The sequence below is a fragment of the Alosa pseudoharengus genome, unplaced genomic scaffold (assembly GCF_046254945.1).
Source record: "Alosa pseudoharengus isolate Yale_2024_CS ecotype anadromous, Long Island Sound unplaced genomic scaffold, YU_APseudo_1.1 YU_APseudo_1.1_scf_21, whole genome shotgun sequence".
Lineage (NCBI taxonomy): Eukaryota > Metazoa > Chordata > Actinopteri > Clupeiformes > Clupeidae > Alosa > Alosa pseudoharengus.
In genome coordinates this window covers 14,660,531-14,685,397 of record NW_027468674.1, presented here as the reverse complement: position 1 = coordinate 14,685,397, position 24,867 = coordinate 14,660,531, and the positions used below count along the sequence as shown (strand labels likewise).

General features: G+C 40.5%; 2 protein-coding genes across 2 annotated transcripts; both read right to left on the bottom strand.

The window, feature by feature from the left end:
* Positions 1-2,056: 2,056 nt before the first annotated feature.
* LOC143137691 (cytochrome P450 2F2-like) lies at positions 2,057-8,137 on the bottom strand. Its single transcript, XM_076297991.1, has 9 exons — positions 7,964-8,137; positions 5,864-6,026; positions 5,533-5,685; positions 4,979-5,139; positions 4,636-4,809; positions 4,347-4,485; positions 3,657-3,844; positions 2,734-2,875; positions 2,057-2,577 (listed from the first exon to the last, which is right to left on the bottom strand). The coding sequence occupies exons 1-9, from the start codon at positions 8,123-8,125 to the stop codon at positions 2,387-2,389; spliced, it is 1,473 nt and encodes a 490-aa protein (XP_076154106.1). The 5' UTR covers positions 8,126-8,137; the 3' UTR covers positions 2,057-2,386.
* Positions 8,138-8,855: 718 nt separating this feature from the next.
* Positions 8,856-23,376, bottom strand: LOC143137689 (cytochrome P450 2F2-like). Its single transcript, XM_076297990.1, has 9 exons — positions 23,185-23,376; positions 15,240-15,402; positions 14,871-15,023; positions 13,103-13,263; positions 12,476-12,652; positions 11,899-12,037; positions 10,367-10,554; positions 9,951-10,092; positions 8,856-9,779 (listed from the first exon to the last, which is right to left on the bottom strand). The coding sequence occupies exons 1-9, from the start codon at positions 23,347-23,349 to the stop codon at positions 9,589-9,591; spliced, it is 1,479 nt and encodes a 492-aa protein (XP_076154105.1). The 5' UTR covers positions 23,350-23,376; the 3' UTR covers positions 8,856-9,588.
* Positions 23,377-24,867: the final 1,491 nt, after the last annotated feature.

Here is a 24,867-nt window from a genome sequence, read left to right as displayed (position 1 = left end):
GAAATCGAAAGCATGACAGAGGAAGAGGGTACCAGACTAGGCCTACTTTAGTTGTTAGTCTACATTCAGAACCAAGAACCAAGAAACTGACATCTGGAGTCTTTCTCAGGTGTGTGTGCTCCTTCCGTGAGACAGAAATGAAAAAATGAAAAATGAAAAAATGAAATCTCTCCTGCATGCGGGCTTTAGCGGGCGGTAGCGGGACATCATGTTACAGATGCGGGCGGGAGCGGGACTAAAAATGACACATTAATGCGGGAGCGGGACAGAATATTGCGGGAGCGGGCGGGCGCGCTCAGTCCCGCGCAGACCTCTACCCCAGTTCATAAACATATTTCTCTAAAAACTTTTAGAAAAATAATTGTGCGACCCTTCCCATATTTTTGGCGACCCCCTGGTGTCCTGACCCCCAGTTTAAGAACCACTGGTCTATAGCTTTCCATCTGGATCTTTTGGCCACCCTGCTGACTATTTTATTTATTGACACCCCTTGTATTTTTGTATTTATCTCCATGTCTCCTCCCCTTGCCCTTCTCTGCTTCTCGCTGTCCTTTGAGCTTTGAAGCGGTGGTTCGATACGAATGGTCAAGGCAAATAATTTTGCTATTTGGGCAGCCTTACAAGTTCCTTGTATCCGTTCAAATTGGGTTGATCAGAATTTCCTGATTAACCTATGGCACAAATCTATTTTGACACTAAGCTGTATTCTTTGTAAAACAAAGCCATGTTTTCCAACTTCCCACTATTGTCATGAATGCATTTTGTGTGAATTGGAGAGGGCTTGGCATTGACACACACACAAACAAAAGCTCGCAAACACACTCACACAATGAACTAAATACTAACTTTCACCTTTTGTGTCTTTGAGGACTGCATATAGTTCACAAAATCAATGTAGCCGTTAAACCAGTAATGAAATTATGGACATTAGTTTATTTCTGGCCTGCCAATGTGTGGACAATAACCTAAAGATAGGCTAAAACAAACATATTTGAAACATTTTCAAAAAACAGTTTCATGCATTGGTGTGTTTGCCTTCAGATTTACATTCTATCTTCAGGCACCACTCAACTCAATCTTTGGATCGGTCAGTTCCAGTTCTCAGCTCTCTCCCATCCTCTCCATTTTCTCGCTCTCCTTCTCTCCCTCTGGGCAATTCCACGGAAAATTGACTTCTGGTCACATCCATAACGCCAGTGAAATGCCTTGGCATTTGTATGATGTGAATGATAACATTCATTTTTTGTGCATTTTTTCTCATTTACATTCTTCAGCCAAAAATAGCAAATGCTCAAATTTCATGTAATCATTCACATCATACCATACCATCACATTTTATTGGCGTTATGGATGTTACAAAAAATTTAATTTTCCATGGAATTGCCCCTCTGTCTTTCTCCCTTGTCTCTAATACAGATGGACACTCAGCAGCAGTGTGTTCCTGATGCTAGGAATATCACAATGTGATGACAATCATCCTGGAACATCATTTTTATTGGGCAAAGGGAGGATTGCACTTTTTTATTTTTTAAAGACCTTAATCGAGAGTTTTGCTTGATTTGTATACGTGTTGTTGCCATTGTAAGATCAATGTTCTAATATTATTCTGTATTGTTGAAAACATACATTAAAATATTAAAAGTAAAATAAAATGATCAAAGAAGTGGCAATAATTGTGTTTTCCTACATTCAACACCAACAAATGTGCACCTATGCTTGTTGTATGTAAAAATTTAGGATGAAGAAGTTTAAGTAAAAGTAATTTTACTTAATAGATCTCTGTTTTCCGTGGTCACAGAGTACTGACGGTGACGGATACAAAAGAAAGGTACAGGTACAGTGCTACTCGAGAATGTTCTACTTTACATTATCTTACACATTTTTTTGATGTGGACTTAATGTATAGAGGGGTGCTATTCATCAATAAATAAATAAGATCCATCAAAATAATATTTTCATATTTAAATATTAGTTTTATTTATTAGTTCCATATTCAAAATGATGTTTCACTTATTTAAAATAAGTATTTAAGCAATGAGAGTGGCATAAGAAAATAAGTCCCTGAAGTACAAAATGCTTGTTTACAAGTGAGAGTGGTGTTGGTTAAGGATATCACGGCTGTGATTTAGCCGCAAATTTGTTAGGGAAATGGGTAGGGAAAAAGGCAGAGAAATGGGTAGAAAAGTTTCTAGAAATAGTCTTCAGGATGGTGTACAAACACCAGTGTTTTTTTGTTCGTTTTTCTGTTTGATTGTTTGTTTGTTTTTGGTAGGGGGGGGGGGAACACAAAACGGACAGGTAGAGGACCATGAGGGGCAATTTGCTGAATTTCACAAAACGTTTCAGGGATCAGAATTGTGGACATCAGAAAATAAAACATCAGACATTAGTTCCTGTCCCCTCTCAGGTGGACAGCAACGTGAAACGGTTTGGGTGCCTGTGTGCCTCCAAACACCATGCGGTAATCAGGAACTCCCTTCTCCTCTGGCCAGACCAATCGGAAGCGACGAAGCAATGTGACCAGGATGAGGAAGAGTTCCATGCGAGCAAGCCCCTCCCCCAGACACATACGGGAACCTGAGAGAATCAGATTTGCCCTTGTAAAAACCAGCACTGACAATACAGTCATGCAGATGAATATTTATGTTATGTAAGTTTTAACACATTGTAATGTTTGTAAATTAGTCCAGTCATTCTGGTGATTATATGTAAAGTCCAACAGGGCAGATATACCTGCAGAGAAGGGCATGAAGGCGTCAGGTTTGACAAACTCCCCCGTCTCATTTAGGAAGTTCTCTGGGTTGAAGTCATGAGGGAACTTCCACTGACCCTCCTCACGTAGAGCTGAGGACAGGAAAGGAATGACCACCGTGCCCTGCAGAGGTGGAGACATAACACAAAACAACTACTGAGTCAGGATTAACTCATTGAGTGCCAAAAACGTAATATTACGTATTTAGCTTTTTTTTTTAATTATGAAACTAGACACTCTAATACACCTTATATGTGATTTTGGGAACTCTGTGATGAATGGAAATAAAATATATGACGATCGTGAAACTCATGAAAACGCACAATCTGGACATTTTATCATAACTCGATTGCCGCTTTGGGTCGAATCAGTGACGCATGCACGTCAGGTCAAAACCAGGCCATTTTCGTGGGTCTATCACTAGGTGGCAGTCTCGCCAGGTCTCGGTGATCACTTCCCGGAATGTTTACAGAAGTAAGTAACAGGCAACACTTCATATTTCATGAAAGACGTTATATCTCCATTTCTAGAAAAAAAACAGCGATTTTGATGAAAACTAGCCACTGTTTAGCTTGGAATTTCTCAGGAACAGAGGCGTGTAGAAATACACAGTTTGCACCCACCGAGAGCTTAAAGTCTCACCTTTTAATCGAGCTATTCTACGTGTTCATAGCTATAACACAGAATATGCTGTGGCTGTACAAAAATCATCAACAATGGTCTAGATTGCTGGCACTCTGGGGCAGCTCTCTTGTAATACCACTTTGCACCACAGGTGGTGCTCTATTAAAGTTATTACAGTGGAATGCATACAATACAAACACAATACAATGCACGGGAAGAGTACCTGTAATGTCAACAATGCAACCAAGTTACAATGATGGCAGTGAATGGTGAATGTTACCTTGGGAATATTGTATCCCTGGATGTGTGTGTCTGTGGTTGTGGTGTGAAACATGCTGAGGGGGACCGTATCAGCTAGCCTTTGGGCTTCATGGATCATCGCCTGGATGTAGGGCATGGACAGGCGATCCTCAAAGCACACCTGCTCACGAGATCCCAGCACTTCCTCGATCTCCTGGTAGCAGCGCTCTGAGTGTATTGGCAGACAGACAGACAGACAGACACATTCACACACACACACACACACACACACACACACACACACACACACACACACACACACACACACACACACACACACACACACACACACACACACATTAACATCCTGTTGAGGAGTGGATACACAGTCAGTGGATACACTAACAGTGGATACACACATAGTCATGTGTTGGCTATAACTTGGCTGGGGGTTCAGTTTGGTTAAAGTAATGCTCAGTAGACATTAAAAACATTAAAGTGGAATTTCCAGCAAGCCATCTGTAAATTATCTGTTGATGGACTAAGTAATGTCATAGCTCTATATCTGATGTCTAGAATTTGCACAAATATAGGTTTGGCATGGCATGATGGTAGGTGATGGTAGGCATGATGAGGTAGTCAGAAGCAGTATACAGAAAGAGTATATATACGTATACTTACACTATACTGCTAAACATAAAAAACAATGAGTTTGACTTTGAGCTCACACCTTGTATGTGAGGGTGGGTCATGAGGTAGAGTGTTGCTGTCCTTAGTGTGTTGGAGGTGGTGTCAGTCCCAGCAATCAGCAGGTCAAACAACATGGCTGCCAGTTGACTGTCCTCAAAGGTGGTGCCTTTATCTGCCCTCTAAAACACACAAACACACACACACACACACACACATACAGGCACACAAACACACATCAGTGTACATTTTAATAAGTCTTAGTAAGCTCCATACTTTCCATTGCATGACTTTGCCATCATTTGACTTCTCATATTGTCCCATGAACTTACTTTCTCTAACTCATCCAGATAGCAGTCGATTAGGTCTCTTGGCTGACCTGAAACCCACGAGTCTTTGTGCTCAGCTACCGCATTTTGTATATGGCCCTGAACACCGTCATGTAAATCAAATGCCCGCTTACAAGGCAGAGGCAAGCTTCTAATGAATGGAGCAATTTCATAAAGCTGCATCAAGAGAGAATAAGAAATGTTACTGACAGTAAAAAACACAACATGTAGTTGCAACATTTATCTCATTGTTTGTAACAATTCAATCTCAACAAAAAAAATGTAGGCAAGAAACAGTCAAGGCACCCAAAAAAGCATATCACCAAGATCAAGAATTGGCTCATACTATTGCCCAGGGATCAAAGACCAATTTAGTCAGTTCTTCAATCATGAGAATGAGGTTCTTGAAGTAGGGGTCATCATAGTCAAATCGAGATCCAAAAATAATGGAACAGATGATGTCAGAGGCAGCAAAGTGGAAGAGATGCTGAGGATCCATAGACTTCTCTGAAAGAGAGAGAGAAAGAGAGAGAGAGAGAGAAATAATATAAAGAGAGAAAGAGAAAGTGTGTGTGTGAGAGAGAAAGGAAGATAGAGAGAAAGAAAGGGAGAAAGAGAGACTTCACTCATATGTGTGTGTGTGTGTGTGTGTGTGGGGGGTGTCGAAGGATATAGATTGATATAAATAGATAAAACAAATCCCTAATTGTTTTGGTGGGGTACATATTATAGATTTGTCATTTGTTGTAAAATATTTACTTGCTGAAACAGATTTTGTATTATACTGCACCCTAGTGGACATAGTCATAGTAAGTTGTGATACCAGCATATTTTCAACATTTTGCATTATACCTCACACTGGTGGACAAAAGCTGCCTGAATCAAGTTGCTGTTTAGTACCTGCATGTTTTTCCACCTCGGCACAGATGTGTTGGGTTTCTTCTAGAATCTTCTCCTCCATGGAGCGCTTCCCCATCCCAAAGTTACGCAGCGTGGTCAGGGCGAAGCGCCGGTGCTCCTGCCACTTTGGACCATAATCTGCCAGAACCACACCTAGACACACACACACACACACACACACACACACACACACACACACACACACATTGTCATTTATTCATGCAGTGACAACAATATTGGAAACACACACATATGAAACTTGATTAGTACACCTACATATCCAGTGTGTGTGTGTGTGTGTGTATGTGTGTGTGTGTGTGTGTTGCCTTGCCTTTGCACTGAGTGATATGACAGACCATCAGGTGATTTGGTCGTCCAGCAAATTCAGTGGCTTTAGAGACGAGAGCTTCTCTGATGACCTTTTGACTGGCCAGTACCACAGCAGGACGAGGACCAAAATACAGACTATAGACAGGGCCATAGCGCTCTGCCAACTGAACAGACACACACACACACGTCACACACACACACACACACACACACACACACACACACACACACACACACACACACACACACACACACAGAGAGAGAGTTTAATGACAAGTCATTGTTTAATGACTTAGTTTAATGTTTTTACTATCGTTATTTAAGCAATACTGTAGGAGTGATAGCCTAGAGTCAAATACTATCACATACACTTACATCTCTTGTAAGCAGGAGACCATATCAATTCTTAAGCAAAATTAAATGGAATCGAATTGAGCTTCAAATATTGGATGCAACGTATGTGGTCATATGATGCCTATTGTGTGGTCTCTGCTGTTCTATAAAGCCATTTTGAAGCTATAGAGTTTTGCTGAATTGCAAACAACTGAGCACCACTAAACTTCCAAGGATGTGTAGAAATACAGCGGCCGTTGAGTGACATTGAAAAATGTAAGGCCCTCTACAGGGACGTAGCACAAGATCCTGGGCCCCTCCATAGGCAGTCCTGATGGGCCCTCGTGTTCCTCAACCTGGGTAAAATAAAATATATTCCAGACTTTTCAAGGGCCCTCTCTCCCCTTGGGCCCCTATAATCAGTAGTGGTTTTACCACGTCAGTTATGGGGGCAGCCGTGGCCTACTGGTTAGCACTTCGGACTTGTAATCGAAGGTTTGCCAGTTCGAACCCCGACCAGTAGGAATGGCTGAAGTGCCCTTGAGCAAGGCACCTAACCCCTCATTGCTCCCTGAGCGCCGCTGTTGTTGCAGGCAGCTCACTGCGCCGGGATTAGTGTGTGCTTCACCTCACTGTGTGCTGAGTGTTTCACTAATTCACGGATTGGGATAAATGCAGAGACCAAATTTCCCTCACGGGATCAAAAGAGTATACATACAGTCCAACGTCCCTGACCCTTTATATCTATAGTGTTTTGGTCTGTCTTTTAATAATACGATTCCAACAAGATTATTGAACACTTTAGTTCTTCCATTTTAAAGTATTGCTTTGTGACTTTCTCCTGCCAATTCACTGTAAGTTCAGTCATATACTGTGTACCAGACTGTCTCCATTGTTTGTCATACAACAAATGAAGTTCAACTGAGTTTATCAGATAATATGAACTCAACTGAACTTACACAGGGCAAAAAACATGAAGCATTATTCAGGAAATACATGCCACTCATTCTGTTCGTTTGTAGTGAGTTGGGCGTAATTCCCTAGCTGTTAGGACAACGTTCCTTTAGCTTGGAGAAGGCCTGACTTTTCCCACCAATCCTGCCATTAAAAGAGTATTATGTAATGACATACAGCTGAGGTTATACAGCTGAGGCCCTTTACATATTCACATGGACAACAATGAACTTTGAAATCTCACTGAACTTTGAGTATAAAGACCCCAGTCATGAAAAGTGCAGCGCACCTTGAACTCTCTCTCAATAATAAAAAAATTAACGGTGCAACTTTTTAGATGAAGCCTCCAAAATCATGTACATTGTGTTAACATGCATACATGTTGATTTATATATAGTACATGTTGCACAATACATAGCAACATGCAAAAATATGTTTATTTATGTAATATTAAGGACTTTATCACAGATGCAAGTGCAAGTACTGTTTGACTGTTGACTCTTCTTGACAAGTGTAAATATTGTTTCTTTTCCGTTTTCAGTATTTTTTTATACGGGCTCAGCCATTCCACCTGACACTGTAACCAGAAACATGCCCATTCTCAGAATAAACCAACTCTGACTTCATTAGTATCAACTGGAAACATTAATAACATATTGTGATCAAATTGGTTTTCTAGACAATAGCTATGTCAAGTGTAAATGTAGCAGATGTTTTGCATAAACACAGAAGTTCAGAAATTCAGGAAATTAGAGTTAGTCACCTAACTTGCAATGTGTCTGTCTGTGTGTCTTTGCATGTAGGTGCTCCTTACCTTATCCAAAGTCTTTAGTGGCTGTTGTGGGTTGATCTCCAGCAGGTTTCCCAGCAGAGGAAGTGCTCTGGGTCCAGGAGGAAAGTTCTCAGGTCTTCTCACCCTGAACAGGAAGAAGAGGAGGACGACTCCAAACCACAACAGCAGCACAGAGATCAGCATGGTTACTGTGTGTGGCTGTGTGGATCACTGTTGTCTCGGATTCTGTGATTCTCTCTCTATGTGTGTATGTGTGTGTGTGTGTGTGTGTGTGTGTGTGTGTGTGTGTGTGTGTGTGTGTTTACAACTAGCTTGCCTGACATGTGCTCCATAAGGTTATCAAAGGTAATCGTAGAATGGTGTAGCAGTAAAGAGGAGAGAGGTGAGGAGGGGAGGGAAAATAAGACAGGAAGAGAGGTGGGTGAGAAGGGGAAAACGAGGGAGGGAGAGAGGGAGGAAGGGGCAACACGAGGGGGGAAGAGAGGGAGGAAGGGGCAACACAAGGGGGGGTATGTGTGCTCGTGTGGCAGATAGAGAAAGGGACCTTATGTTAATGATTATTAGATCACTGAGCGCCGCCACCAGTGTCATTGCAAAAGTTTTGTTCTTCATTCCAACCTTTTCAAGTATTGAAACGAATCTCCTAGAAAAATAAGGTTTTGGTGATTTTAATTTTAGTAACGGTAGAAAAGATCTGCTGAGATCTGTGTGAGTTTGTGTAGTGCAATTGCTTTTTAGGCACCAAAACCCAAAATATTTTAATTAGCTTCTAACTCAACTATTTTGCTTAAGGACAGTCCTCTTATTTAAAGCTCCAGTGATATGTCACATTTTGTGTAGGCAGTTTTGAACGATACTGTTATATGATTATACGGTTGCATAATCAAGTTGAAACAGTTTAGAAAGCATTCAGTGCCACTTCATAAAAGCCTTTATTGATATGGAATTGACATTAGAACATTTTCAACACAATATTTACAAACATGCCACCATTTATGACATCTAGTAAATTGGTATACTATACAACTGTCAGAACTCAAGTGCAATGCAAGCAAAACACATGTTTATGTCATATAAAACTGGTTTTAAGGCTCTTAGAATGTGTAATGAATCAGCTACATATGCCTCCCAAAATGTCATTTTTCTATTAACAGAAGTGACAAGGGACTCTTCTCTATGTAATTTATGTAACATATAATCTTCCCTTAAGACATTTTTTTGTGCAAATGTAATGCTGTTTGAGTCCATATTCCATTTGCCCATTCTGACTACAGATCATAGCATAGATGTGGAGCATAGCATAGCACATATCGTGGCAATTAATAACAGCAGCTAAGGCTATCAGTCAGGACGCGCTTGGTCGCTTGTAAAACGCAAAGTGCACTATGTTTGCATAAAAAAAAGAATGATGTCGGGCGCTTTTCCGCTTTGAGTTGAACTTTTGAAAACATAGTGCACCTCACTTTTTATAAGCGGCAAAGGGAAGCCTGTCTGATCGCCCTCTAAGATAACAAGAGACTGAGAATATAATCAGAAGATTCACTGTAACAAAAGCTGGATAGATTTCACTACAATCTGAAATACTAAACCAACATGGTGATAAAAGACATGAAAAGTAAAATGTGCTTTGGAACATTCAGTTGGCATTAGCTTGTGGATTCCCTTAGATGGATGGTGATGTGGAACGGTTTGGGTGCCTGTGTGCCTCCAAACACCACGCTGTAGTCAGGAGCTCCCTTCTCCTCTGGCCAGACCAAACGGTACCGACGCAGCAATGTGACCAGGATGAGGAAGAGTTCCATGCGAGCAAGCCCCTCCCCCAGACACACGCGAGAGCCTGGGAAAATAATAAGAACATTGACCTCAATGAAAGCTGGATAGAATTGACAACTACCTGGTCTACTAAACCAACACGGCGATAAACGACAGAAAAAGTAAGACTTATTTATTTATAGGAGTTCAATACCGTCTTAAAAAAATAATGGAAGCGAGGAAATATGTGTGCTACCTGCTGAGAAGGGCATGAAGGCGTCAGGTTTGACAAACTCCCCCCTCTCATTCAGGAAGTTCTCTGGGTTGAAGTCATTAGGGGACTTCCACTGACCCTCCTCATGTAGCGCTGAGGACAGGAGAGGAACGACCAACGTACCCTGGAGAGAGAGAGAGAGAGAGAGAGAGGAGAAAGAGTGAGAGAGAGAGAGAGAAGAGAGAGAGAGAAATGAGGTGCGTTTAGCAATCCAACTCCATTAGGGCAAAACTCTTTACATTATTCCTAAAGGCCCTTAGAACAGTGCTGCTTGATGTTGAACCGTATTCCATTGTTGCTATAGCAAACCTCACTCTCACTTTCGCTTATTAAGAAGCTAACGATAACATAGGAATGTATGAGTCGCAATGTTGTGGTGCTGAAAGAGAGAGAGCTACCTTTGGAATGTTATAGCCCTGGACTTCTGTGTCGGTGGTCGTGCTGTGCAACACGCTCAGAGGAACAGTGTCAGCCATTCTCTGGGCTTCATGGATCACGGCCTGGACGTAGGGCATGGACTGGCGATCCTCAAAGCACACCTGCTCACGAGAGCCTAGCACTTCCTCGATCTCCTGGTAGCAGCGCTCTGCATGTATGCAACAAACACACACGCACACACACACATACACATCCACACACACACACACACACACATGAATACACACACGCACACACACACACATGCACACACACACACACACACAGAGAGAGAGAGATGTAAAGAATAACCGAAACATATTTCTACAAACCAACCTCTATTGGTAACACTTTACAATAAGGGTACACAATTTAGCATTAGTTAAGTACTAGTTAAGCATTAACAAACACTTAATTCATCATTATTAAGTATGTTTTCAACAATAATGATTAACAAATATACTTTTCCTCATTAATAGTCTTATTTAGTATGTGTTATCAGTCTGTATTCCCTTGTTATAAATGATGAATTCGTAATGTGTACATACTCACCTCACGATGAATTCATAAGGTACAAGCAGTAAATGAACTCATAATTCCTAATGTTTACATACTGAACACATGATGAATTCATAATGAAGTAGAGATTATGTCAATGCTACTTTATGTGAATACCTCACTTATTTCATTGGCAATTCAATGTTATTCATATGTACCTACAATTTCTGTCAGATTCTGCTGTTTGTACATTTGTATCGAAACTTGAATTAACCCATGGTTGTACATTTGTTTTACATTGTAATTTTGTTTTATGACATGTAATTTTGTGTTTGTACATTGTAAATTTGCACCCGCTAACGTAAATTGTTTTACACTTTGTAAATTTGCAACCGCAAATGTAAATTTTTTGCACTTGCCGGCGTACAAATGAGTATCAAGATGTGACTTTACTTCAGAGAACACAAAAGTGGTAAGTAATGATGAACTCCAATTTAACAACTTAGGAGTACACAAAATCGATAACTAAAGGTGATTTCATGACGTGTTCACACACAGGCCTCTGCATTGCAACATCTGGAAAAGAGCCCACCCGGGGTCTCTAAGGTGCCTGAGGAGATTTAATCATTGCACACAGTACTGTTTACCAGCTGGCAAACAGTAGGCCTATATGTATGAAGTCTGAATAACATTGAATTGCCAATGAAATAAGTGAGGTATTCACCTAAAGTAACATTGACATAATCTCTAGTTCATTATGAATTCACCATGTGTTCAGTATGTACACATTAGGAATTCATCATTTATAACAAAGGAAAACACACTGATAACACCTACTAAATTATCTATTAATCAGGAAAAAGATATTTGTTAATCTTTAAGTAATGTTGAAAACAAATTTAATAATGATGAATTAAGTGTTTGTTAATGCTTAACAAATACTTAACTAATGCTAAATTGTGTACCCTTATTGTAAAGTGTTACCCCTTTATTGAAGTGCAGCTTGAGCTTGTACCCTGTATATGTGGGTGTGTCATGAGGTAGAGTGTTGCTGTCCTCAGTGTGTTGGAAGTAGTCTCTGTCCCAGCAATCAGCAGGTCAAACAAGGTGGATGCCAACTGACTGTCTTCGAATGTGGTTCCTTTGTCTAACCTCTAAAACACACAGACAGACATTTCACAGGACATACAGTGTATATTGGGCAGACATGTAGTCGATATATTTTTTTTTTTTTTTGTAATACTTTTGGAGCTTTTATGCCTTTAATTATTAGTAGCTAGCGTAGCGGTCATATAGTTTTTATATACATAGTATATATCATTTTGTGTGTATGTATATATATTTTTTTTCCGTCAACGTTCTGAATTTTTTCCCGGGATACTGAAACACAGGGACACTTGGTGGGCATGTAGCCCCACTAAAATTTTACGGAAGCGCAGGTCAGATTTGAACTCAGGTCACTGTGGACACATGGACTCAAATGTGACATGGAAGCTGTAGCCAGTTGTGTAATCAATGTAGAAGACAATGTAGAAATACCATTTAAGAGCACATTAAATTTAATTTGTCTTGCTAGTGCCCTATTTACGTACTTTTTCAGTCTCGTCCAGATAGCAGTCAATGAGGTCTCTAGGTTCTCCAGACTCCCACGATTCTTTGTGCTCTGCAACTTCTTTTAGGATGTGGCTTCTGATCCGGCTGATTAAACCATACGCCCGTTTAATAAACGGTAAAGGCAAATTCTTAATGAATGGAGCAATTTCATAGAGCTGCATCAAAAGAGGGAAGAGGTAACATATTAGTAGTGTCAAAACTGTGAAGGGAGCTAAACAGAAATGATGAAAATATGGGTAACACTTTACTTTAGGTTTAGGTAAGATTGACATGACACTGTCATAACCCTAACCCTAACTTGTCATGACGAAAACCGAATGACACTTGACAGAAGCGAGTGACAGAAACGTTTTGTCATAAACGTTTATGATTTGTTTATAATGTTTATAACACGTTCATAACAGTGTCATGTCACTCTTTTGTAGATACCTTCAAGTAAAGTGTAACCAAAATATCTATGATAATAACTATTATTCTGTGGTGGCACAGCCCTAAATGTAGTTTTGTTGAGGCAAACAATGAATGCAGCCCTGCTATTTATGGAACAAATATGAATATTTAACTATCTGATAAATAATGTCAATATATGTACAAAAGAAACGTACGATTGCCCAAGGGTCTAGAGCTATTTTAGTCGCTTCTTCCATGAAGATGATGATGGACTTAAAGTAGGGGTCATCATAGTCAAATCGAGATCCAAAAATAACAGAACAGATGATGTCACAGGCAGCAAAGTGGAAGAGATGCTGAGGATCCATAGACTTCCCTGAGAAAGAGAGTGTGTGTGAAAGAGAGAGAGAGAGAGCGTGTGTGTTATAAGTGTTCTAAAGTGTTTGCAACACACACACACACACACAACCAGGGTGCGATTTGTAGGGGTGGATGGTGAGGATTTCCCCCCCTCTGGTTTTCCTATCCCTACCTCTGCTAAATTATTTTTATCGTCGGGGGGGACAACATTTATCCCCCTCTGCCCCTCATATTGATTAATGCTACTTCATAGTAAAGCACTGCAACGTGAGAACAGTCTAGTAGGCTAGCCTACATAATAATCTGACATCAGAAACGCACCGTCACCGTCAGCACTGATGCTGCTGACACAGTGGCTGCGTGATAACTTAATTTGGCCTTGATCGTGCAGGACATTTCAGAATGTTGAGTGTGTAATCCATCATAAATGGCTAGGTTCAATGGAAAAGTTAGCTGGACAAAAGAAAGAAAACGAGAAGGATTCAGTGAAACATAATAATGTTTTAGAACCTTCAAAATTAGAAAACTGATGCAACTGAGATGGAGGACAACTGCACGTAGAGTAGAACGTAGGCCTATTGTCCGAAGGAACCTACATTAAATGAGGAGATATTTGCTGAATGTCACAAAAAGTGTTACAGAAATTGCTTGGCATCGCTTATTCAATGGCTCTCTACCAAAACACCTGTAGTTTGCGGAGGACGAACGAGAAAGCACTCATAATTAGCCAGTAGTAGACAAATAACTTTTAGACAAAAAACGAATGTTGGTGGGTATTTAAACTATCTAGCGGGTGTTTTAACAGCTGCAAGAAATAGAAGCTTCATGGTCTTTATGTTCTGGTTCGTAAATTATTTTCATAAAACTTCAAGTTGCCCTATTACTTTACTCTCCAAACTCTTCACTGCACTGTAGGCAATTAACTGACAGTATGATAGGCTATTTATTTTCTGTAGGCTACAATAAACACATTTATTTTTTTCAACTTTTGCAATATTACGCACTTGGCTACTGAACGCAAATCAGCAGGAGAGAGAATGCACATAGCCTACGCAGCGTGTAGCGCAATGTGTAGGCTATTTGGTTACCAACTAACACTGTTAGCCAATTCACTAACTTAAAACTTCAGTGCCATCATATACAACGTTTTTTTACACAACAAATACAGAAAGGATGGAGGCAGCAAAAGTAGAGAAGTCATTTCAGATGGGGCAAGAACAAGGTGAATTTGTATGCTTGTCAAAACGTAGTCCTACCCTGCATTAGAGGAGCTGATCATCATACCAAGCACACTCGCTGTTTAAAGTCATACACCACGGTAAACTAAAACTAAAATGTTACAAAGGTGGCAAAAATATTGTAGGGTATTATTAGCCATGACATTACTAGGCTATGAATCGTTCGTTCATTTTTTTTTTTTTATTGGGGTGGGGGGGGGGGATTACAAACTTCTACTACAATCATCCCCCTCTGGTTTTTACACAAATCGCACCCTGCACACAACCACACACACACACACACAACCATAAAACACACACACACACACACACACATACACTGTAGGTGTAAATGCATAAAAGCTGACTATTGAATCAGAAAGCCGCATGTTTATCCCTTGAGCACCTGCATGCTTCTCTAGCTCAGCACAGGTATGTTGGGTTTCTTCTAGAATCTTCTCTTCCATGGAGCGCTTCCCCATCCCAAAGTTGCGCAGTGTGGTCAGGGCGAAGCGCCGGTGCTCTTGCCATGCAGGACCATAATCTGCCATGATCACGCCTACAAGCACAGTAATTTTAACACAACAACATATTTGAAATGCACAAATAAGCATTATGGAACATTAAACATGTTTGCACTTTCACAGATCACATAAGCATTAAACCATTTGAAAACACACACACACACACACACACTGTGTGTGTGTGTGTGTGTGTGTGTGTGTGTGTGTAAGCATGTGTAAACATGTGTGTCTGTCTGAGTGTGTTGCCTTGCCTTTGCATTCAATGATATGACAAATCAACATGTGATCTGGTCGTCCTGCAAAGTCAGTGGCTCTGGTGACGAGAGCTTCTTTGATGACCTTCTGACTGGCCAACACCACCGCAGGACGGGGACCAATGTACAGACTGTAAACAGGACCATAGCGCTCCGCCAACTACACACACACACACACACACACACACACACACACAAACACACACATTTATTTAATGTTCAACTGGGGTGAATAAGTTCAACTGAGGTCTAATTCAAGGGCAAAGTGTTTCTCACCACCATCTATCTGTCTATGTAGTGTTCACTCACAGATTAACAAGTGACCCCGAGTAGTCGTAGATGGCTAAATCTCTGTAGATTAGAAACTCTGTTGTAGATTAAGAGTTTGTGTGTGTGTGTGTGTGTGTGTGTGTGTGTGTGCTCTGAAAATAATGATCGTGGCACTCATAACTTTAGGACTAATACACCTACAGTGTCGATTACAACGGAGTATTAGGGCCACACGTGAAGAAAAAAATATTTTTGCCATGACGAGATTAAACTCGACATGTTGACTTTAAAGTCGCCATGTCGACAATAAACTCGACATTTCGAGAATAAAGTTGAGATATCATGTCGACTTTAATGTTGACGTGTCGACATTAAACTCAACATTTTGAGAATAAAGTTAGTTTGGAGAGAGAGCGACCGCTCGGGACGATTGAAAAGGAGGACAAATGAAACATTCCAGTTTTCTTCAACTGCAACAATGATTAGGCCTACATCATGTGGACAAAACATAGAATTTAACCTCCGTTGCTCAGCCAAATACTTTCCTGTTAGGTAGGTCCTTTTATCACGGAGTTACAGTCGATAAATGCAATGGTCAAAAGTAAACGTCATTAGCGGTTTATTTATTTATTGTATGCCTTTTATTAAAGAGTGCTTTTCCTCTAAAGGTTCAACTTCATGCTTATGCACTAGACTAGGCATACTAAGTGCTCTCCCCAATCGCAGACTTTCACATTGCATGTTTGTTTGTAATGGATGCAAAACAGCCTATTGCTGAATGTCTATGGAGGGACGAATGAAGCTGTCCTCCCGACCAGGCAACCCCATGTATTCTAAGTAAATGCACACATATCTGTGTTTATAGCCTCCTATATTTATTGCAGGTGAGACATGGAAAAGCAGAAAAATGAGTTTTGCCATCATACCTATGGAGAGTGACAGCCTGTGGGTCATAAAGGGCAGTTATTTGGATGTGCGGTGGCCTTACCCATGTAAAACAGAGGGAAATAACATTTTGTAATAGAAACATTATATCATTGGAAACATGTATTATTCTAGCTATATAAATGGCATAGTGCATGGAATTTCCATAACCGCGAGATAGCGCTTCACGATGACGGCAATGATCAATCTATCTGAATATCTGCAATCTAGCAATCTATCTGAAACTAGATGTACCGCAGAGCGGTACAAAATATGACCGCCGCCCAGTCCAGCACATTTTTTCCACAAAAAGAAATCACGCTGAAAGACCTATATGATTCTAACTGTCTCACTAAATTGCATTATCCACACTCAATTCTCACTGGTATCTGCTAGACAACAAGTACCAAAACATGATTAGTTCATAGATTTCACATGTAAAATTAATTTTATACAACTCCACCTCCATCTTGCCTGTTCATAATTCTGAGAAATTCTTGATTGTTTGTGTTATGTTTATGTTATGTGTGTGGGTGTGTGTGTGTGTGAGTGTGTTTGTGTGTGTGGGTGTGTGTGTGTGTGTGTGTGCGTGCTTGTGTGTGTGCCTGCGTATGTGCCTGTGCATGCAAGCGTACATATGTCTACTGTGTGAGTATGTGTCATACGTATGATTACTGTGAATGTATGTGTGTGTGTGTGTATGTTTGTGCACATGTGTGCACATGAAATGGGTTAACATGACCCCTGGAGGCAAACATACGGAAATGGTCATCCTAGGCTCTACAGTTCTCAAGATATTCACAGAGAACTGTGTCTGCCGGTTCCATGCTATCCATGTGGGGGTACATGCCCACCAAGTTTTGTGTACCCCGGTCTTTCAGTGTCCCGGGAATCCTTGTTGGTCACTAAATGTACACATAAATTATTTTATTGTAAGGCCCCCCAGGAACGAAAGTACACAAAACTTGGCATGCATTCGGAGGGTGTCATAATGATCCTACACTTTTAATTTCGTGCAGTTTTGACCTTGTCAGCCAGAGATATTGTGATGAAAACACCTCATTTTTACTTTTTTGTGTTTAACTAGGTGGCGCTATACATGAAATGAGTGGTTATGGAATGGGTTGACATGGCCCCTTGAGATCAACATACAAAAAAAATGGTCCTCCTAAACCCTACGGTTTTCGAGATATTCACAGAAAACTGTCTGCCCTACCCTCCTTTCGGGGGGTCCAGTCCAACGGGGGGGCTACAGATCAAAACGAAAAACGATGGTTCGCTGCGCGGCGGTCATAATAACACCTATTTGAAGTAGGCCTATTATTCATGTCACATATTGTGTGTTAGTGTAGGCTACATAGCTTAAACTGTAGGCCTAGGCTATGTTTAAACTGTATTTCGGGTTTAATGTCAGCATGCGACTTTAAAGTCGACACGTCAAGATTAAAGTAGATATGATATTATTTCAACTTTATTCTCGAAATGTCGAGTTTAATGTCGACATGTCAAGTTTAATCTCGCTATGGCAAAAATATTGTTTTTCTTCATGTGTGGCCCTAATACTCCGTCGTAGTTAATACATATTAAGTGCTTTGTTAAGCCCCAAATGTTTTCTTTGTGCCATGTGGGATGCCTGTGTTTTGTGACACAAATGCCATCAGACCTGATCATTGATGAGAGCAATAAGAATGTATTCATACTGGAAGTAGGCTGTTGTCTTGATCCATGTCTAGAGAAAGCCTACAGTATTTAACAAAGCTGGTGAAATATCAGCGTCTTGTACAGCAGACGTGTAGTCTTGGTTACAAGTGCCGATATGTTGTGCTCATACTTGGAAGGTTGGGCCACGTACTTAGGCTGGTCACTAGCGATCTCAGGATTGTTGGATTTACAAAAGTGAAAGCAAAACAACTGGCTAAATACTGTTAAATGTCATCCATTGTTGGAAGTCGTCGCATTGGTGGAAGGATGCGTTGTGTATATCCTTAACATCTGCTGTGCTGCTACTTTGTTATTGGCAACAGAATCACGTGACTGAACCTTGTCTGAGCAATTATTACTATGGAGCCCTAGAGGGGTCATCGCAAAATGTTTTGCATGTTGAGAGAATGTGCGCTCGTTTTACTACATTGTGCGCTTGTTTTACTAAATTGTGCTCTCATTTAACTAAATTGTGCTCTCGTTTAACTATATTGTGCACTCGTTTTACTAAATCGTACGCTCGTTTTACTAAATTGTGCGCTCGGTTTACTAAATCGTGTGCACAATTTACTATATTGTGCTCTCGTTTTACTATAGTGTGAGCTCATTTTACTAAATTGAGCTCTCATTTTAAGCATAGTAAAACGAGGGCACAATTTATTAAACGAGTGCACTATTTACTAAAACGAGCGCACGATTTACTAAAACGAGGGCCCGATTTATTAAAACGAGAGCACAATTTGTGAACATGGTTATAGAACATTGTGTGCACGATCTACTTAAACGTGGCCACAATTTGTAAAACGTGCACTCAATATTGTCTTGACACATAAACATGAGCACGTTATAGTATATTCGAGATCTCGATCTACTAAAACGCACCCACGAATAATTAAAACGTGGGCTCGAAGAAATTAAATTGTGTGCACAAAAACGTAGTGTGGTGTTAAGGGGTATCCCCGGGAATGATGTCGGGAGGTGTGTCGCTTGTAGTGACGTAGAGGGAATCTCATTGATTGCAGTGCACCTGGATATAGCCCCGTTAGGTAGGCTGTAGGTGGGAGAGCAGATGATTGTGTGTGTTTGCACAGGCCCCTTGCCATCATCGTCCAGCTGAATGTTTGCCGAAGTTTTGAGTGTTTGTTGAGGTCCAAGTGTATGCAGAGCTGTGGTGTTTATCGCGAACGGTGTGAGCTGGGCTACATAGCCTGAGAAGCTGAGCATCGTGAACGCCACTGTTTATGTCTCCCGTTTTTATAGTCCGTATCAAAGCTTACCTCGTTGTGTGCATCATTGGTGTGCGGGTGGGTTATATGGTGAGGCCCATCGGGCGCTAGAGGGAACCTTATTGTATTGGGTGGGTATTAGGCTACTACTAATACGCAGTAGCCTATTTGTACCAACAGTAGGGGGGCATTCCATCAACCTCGCTAAAGGCCAAACCTGGGGGGTATTCCATCAACCTCGCTAAAGGCCAAACCTGGCTTATTTCGATAAGTCTCGCTAATTTTATTGAGAATTCCATTCCATTAACGAGGTTAACGTGAATCCCAGCTTGGTAACCATGGGAATTTATGCCACAGAACTAACCTGCTCCGTAGCAGGTTAACTTTCAAGCTAAATTAAGCTGTGTTGCAAAAAAAAAACAATCAGTCGGAAAACGAGTCCAAAAAGATGGTTCCGTCAACCTGTGCTCTCGTCACCTGTAGCCTACAACTTCAAAAATAGAAGTAGGCCTATAGAAATGTTTTTTCCCCGACAGTGCACCAAGCATGGATTTACACATTCACTAGCTCCAAAGAATTTATGAAGATTATACGATTAAAAATGTTTTAACTTAACATGCGTGTGGTTCTAGGAATTGTGCTACTCTGCGTCACTGGTGGTGTTATGTGCAACGAGAAGGCATAGGAAAGGAATTACATTCTTGCGTGTTCGCAGGTTCGCTTCCCATACAAAGTATTAAGGCTACAATGTTTATCACCTTGACAATGGCATTTTTAGTTATAATCTTTGACGAAAGACATATGTCCACTGCTGATAAAGGGTCATGCACATTTGGTAGGCTGTTCAGTGACAGCTTTGCCAGTGGGCTATATTATATCTGATGAGCCAAAGGATAATTATTCTGTAGCCTAGGCAGCTAATAATTAAAACTGCTTCATGTGTCGACGATTGTTCATGAATGTCAAATCAACTGTGTGCTACACAGATCAAAAACTAGGCATAAATTGAATTGAAAGCCATTGCCTTTCAGATACTTTTATTTCAAACACTTTGGGACTTATGGGAGACAATAGGCTATTATGTTGATACTAATTTATTTTATGACCACCTACACCTAGACAATAATTTGTAGTGAACTCTTAATATAAGAACGTAGGCTATAGATAGTTTTGAATATATGGTAAAGTTGTTTTTGAGTTTATACTATTTATTCATTCACTCGTTTTGTTCAAGCATAGACTGTAGGCTATGTGTTCAAGAGTGAAGCCAATCAAACTCGCAATTGATTTCAAACCATTAGCATTGTTGTTTTAAATGTATGCTTTCATTATTCTCCAATTTCTGTGGGCAATCTAATTTTTTCTCTCGATGTTAAATTTGATGACTTTCGATGAAAATCCTAGATGGTGCTTGCCTATCGAACAGAAATCATCTAGTATTGTCTTAATTTTACGACATATATCGTCTTTTCGTCAATCTACTGTTTTGGTCTACTTTTCTACCTCGTGCACGAGCAGACATGAAGCTGAACTAAACCTCGCTTGAATAAACGAGGCCAAGATGCCGCTAACTTGAGTTAATGGAACGGCTTCAGCCCCAAGTGAAAGTCTACGCTAGTTCAAGCCAGGCTATTTCTGTTAAGCGCCGCCTTCATTAGCGAGGTTGATGGAATATCCCCTAGGTCTACGTGTTGTAATTGTTTGGGAGCTTGTCGCTGTGATGTGCTTCGATTGCCTTCTAGACCTCAGTTAAGTCAACAATCCAGGAGATAGTGGAAACCGGTCATTACAACAGAGCCCGAGTAGCCTTTGTAGCCTATAGAATTTTCCCATTATGGGTCTCCATAGCTGGCGATTGAGACCACAGGTGCCCCTGCTACAAAGAGTCCGCTATAAACCATGACCACCTAAAGTATTTAATTAGCTGCCTACGGTTATCATCACATTACCAATATGAACTGTTACAGACAGCTGTAGGCCTAGTCCATGCAAGGTAACACGAAGTTGCCACCACAGCACAGCGAGCGATGAGAAAATGTTGGGAATTACTAAATGTGAGCACGAAATACATATTTCAAGAGCTCAATTTAGGCCTACAACGGGGTCACGTTGTATTAATTCGAGGGCTCAATTAAAGGAAAACGTGCTCACGTTTTATTAATTGGAGGGCTCAATTAAAGGAAAATGTGCTCACAAATTATCACAACCAGAAAAAATATCACTTAGAGTGAGCTCTCCCGGGCTCCGTATATTGCACCTCCAATAGTGGATACAAATAAAGAAGTGAACTGGGGGGTATTCCATCAACCTCGCTAAAGGCCAAACCTGGCTTATTTCGATAAGTCTCGCTAATTTTAGTGAGAATTCCGTTCCATTAATGAGGTTAACGTGAATCCCAGCTTGGTAACCATGGGAATTTATGCTACAGAACTAACCTGCTCCGTAGCAGGTTAACTTTCAAGCTAAATTAAGCTGTGTTGCAAAAAAAAACAATCAGTCGGAAAACGAGTCCAAAAAGATGGTTCCGTCAACCTGTGCTCTCGTCACCTGTAGCATACTACTTCAAAAATAGAAGTAGGCCTATAGAAATGTTTTTTCCGACAGTGCACCAAGCATGGATTTACACATTCACTAGCTCCAAAGAATGTATGAAGATTATACGATTAAAAATGTTTTAACTTAACATGCGTGTGGTTCTAGGAATCGTGCTACTCTGCGTCATTTACGTTCGGTGGTGGTGTAACGTGCAGCGAGACGGCATAGGATAGGATTTACATTCTTGCGTGTTCGCAGGTTCGCTTCCCATACGAAGTATTAAGGCTACATTGTTTATCACCTTGATAATGGCTTTTTTTAGTTATAATCTTTGAAAGACATATGTCATATGTCTACTGCTGATAAAGGGTCATGCACATTTGGTAGGCTGTTCAGTGACAGCTTTGCCAGTGGGCTATAGCCTATTATATCTGATGCAAGCCAAGGATAATTATTCTGTAGCCTAGGCAACTAATAATTAAAACTTCTTCATGTGTCGACGATTGTTCATGAATGTCAAATCAACTGTGTGCTACACAGATATTAGGCATAAATTGAATTGAAAGCCATTGCATTTCAGATAATTTTATTTCAAAACACTTTGGGACTTATGGGAGACAATAGCCTATTATGTTGATACTAATTTATTTTATGACCACCTACACCTAGACAATAATTTGGAGTGAATGAACTCTTTTAATCTAAGAACGTAAGCTAGGCTATAGATAGTTTTGAATATCTATATGCATATCCATAAGTTGTTTTTGAGTTTATACTATTTATTCATGCACTCGTTTTGTTCAAGCATAGACTGTAGACCTATGTGTTCAAGAGTGAAGCCAATCAAACTTGCAATTGATTTCAAAACCATTAGCATTGTTGTTTTAAATGTATGCTTTCATTATTCTCCCATTTCTGTAGGCAATCTATTTTTTTCTCTCGATGTTAAAATTTGATGACTTTCGATGAAAATCCTGTAGATGGCGCTTGCCAAATCGAACAGAAATCGTCTAGTATTGTATTAATTTTACGACATATATCCTCTTTTCGTCAATCTACTGTTTTGGTCTACTGTTCTACCTCGTGCACGAGCAGAGATGAAGCTGACTTTAACCTCGCTTGAATAAACGAGACCAAGATGCCGCTAACTTGAGTTAATGGAACGGCTTCAGCCCCAAGTGGAAGTCTACTCTAGTTCAAGCCAGGCTATTTATGTTAAGCGCCGCCTTCATTAGCGAGGTTGATGGAATATCCCCCTGTGTGTGTGTGTGTGTGTGGATATTTACCTTCTTGAAACTCTTTATTGGGTCGTGTGGGTTGATCTCCAGCAGGTTTCCCAGCAGAGGAAGTGCTCTGGGCCCAGGAGGAAAGTTCTCAGGTCTTCTCACCCTGATGAGGAAGAAGAAGAGGAGGACAACTCCAAACCACAACAGCAGCACAGAGATCAGCATGGTTACTGTGTGTGTCTGCTCGGCTCTGAAAAATGTGGATAGGGAGGTGAACTTTGCACGAGAGAGAGAGGGAGAGAGGGAGGGTGGGGCGTGGTGAGATTACAATGACTCAGGATGTTTACTTACTTTCACCGGTACACTGGTAAAGGAAAGGGCGTGAGACTGTTTGTGTGTGTGTGTGTGTGTGTAGTTGTGTCTAAAGGGTGCATGTGGAAACACAAACCCCTCTCATATGCGGTATGCATGGCAATTCAACACATTCATTACAGATTATACAGGTTGCTATGGCTTCGGGTTGCATAAGGACACCACACACGCGCACACACACACACACACATTCTTCACACAGATTCCCCCCCACACACACACACACACACATTCCTAATTTGCCCTTTGTAGTCCATGAGCCACAGGGGGTCGTCACTAACACTTGGGGGGGCAAATTCTCACTATATTTTTCTGAAAGCTACATATCTCTGGAGTATAAAATGGTATGATAGCAAGTTGGATCTTGTAGCTTTGTGGCTGTACAGGCCTTCAAAGTTGACCTCTGATTTGAAAAAAAGGAAATTCCGCCTATTGGCTTTTTTTGTTAAAACACTCATAAGAGCCCAGAAAATAATCCAAACCTTATTATTACTGATGCATATGTGGTGTTTGGTGTTGGCATACATATTTTGACTCATTATGTGATTTTTCTCTTCATTTGGGTTGATAAAATTCAAGATTTATGTGCAAAAAAAAGCTAATTTCAGTTTTCAGATCAACATGTTACGGCAGTACCTGAATCCAGACCTGATTGATCATTACTATTCTACCTTCCTTACTTTCAATTGCAAGTTGAAATTAATGTTAAATGATGACATACATAGGTCTGCAGTACAAATGTTTTTAAACAATTGTAGCTGAAACGAGTACAAAGGATCTTTAATCTATTCATTGAATTCATCATCGTCAGAAGAGGAGCACAGAGGATGCCATCTCTATGGCACTTCACTCTGCCCTGTCCCACCTTGACAATAGCTGTGGTGTCAAATCCACATTAAATAATACAAACTCAAAAGAAGTACGCACACCATGGATGTATACTGCAGATGATGGCTTTAATGCACTCCGGAGCATTAGTGAAGAAAGCAAGTAAGTGAAAGCAAAGTAAGATAGGCTAACATCCTCTGGCTGTTGTCCAGCCTTTATACCCCTTCAAGTCATCCCAGACAGCACCCACTCTGTTTATAGATAACTGACCAAGTAACGTATGGTACTTCACCTTTGCCCTCTCATCCTGTTATTCCTTCATTCTTTAGGTTGTGCCATTCTTTAGGTTTTGCTTACATTTCCTGTCACCAAACCTTATCTATGCCATTTTCTGCCAGGTCTGCTCTTTCACTTAAACCAGTCTTCCTTTCCCACACTGAACATACTACAGAATTCAGTTTCACAAAACAATGATATTACACAGAATAAAGATACTACATAAAATATATATAAACTAAAGGATATATTTCAATAAAGGCCACG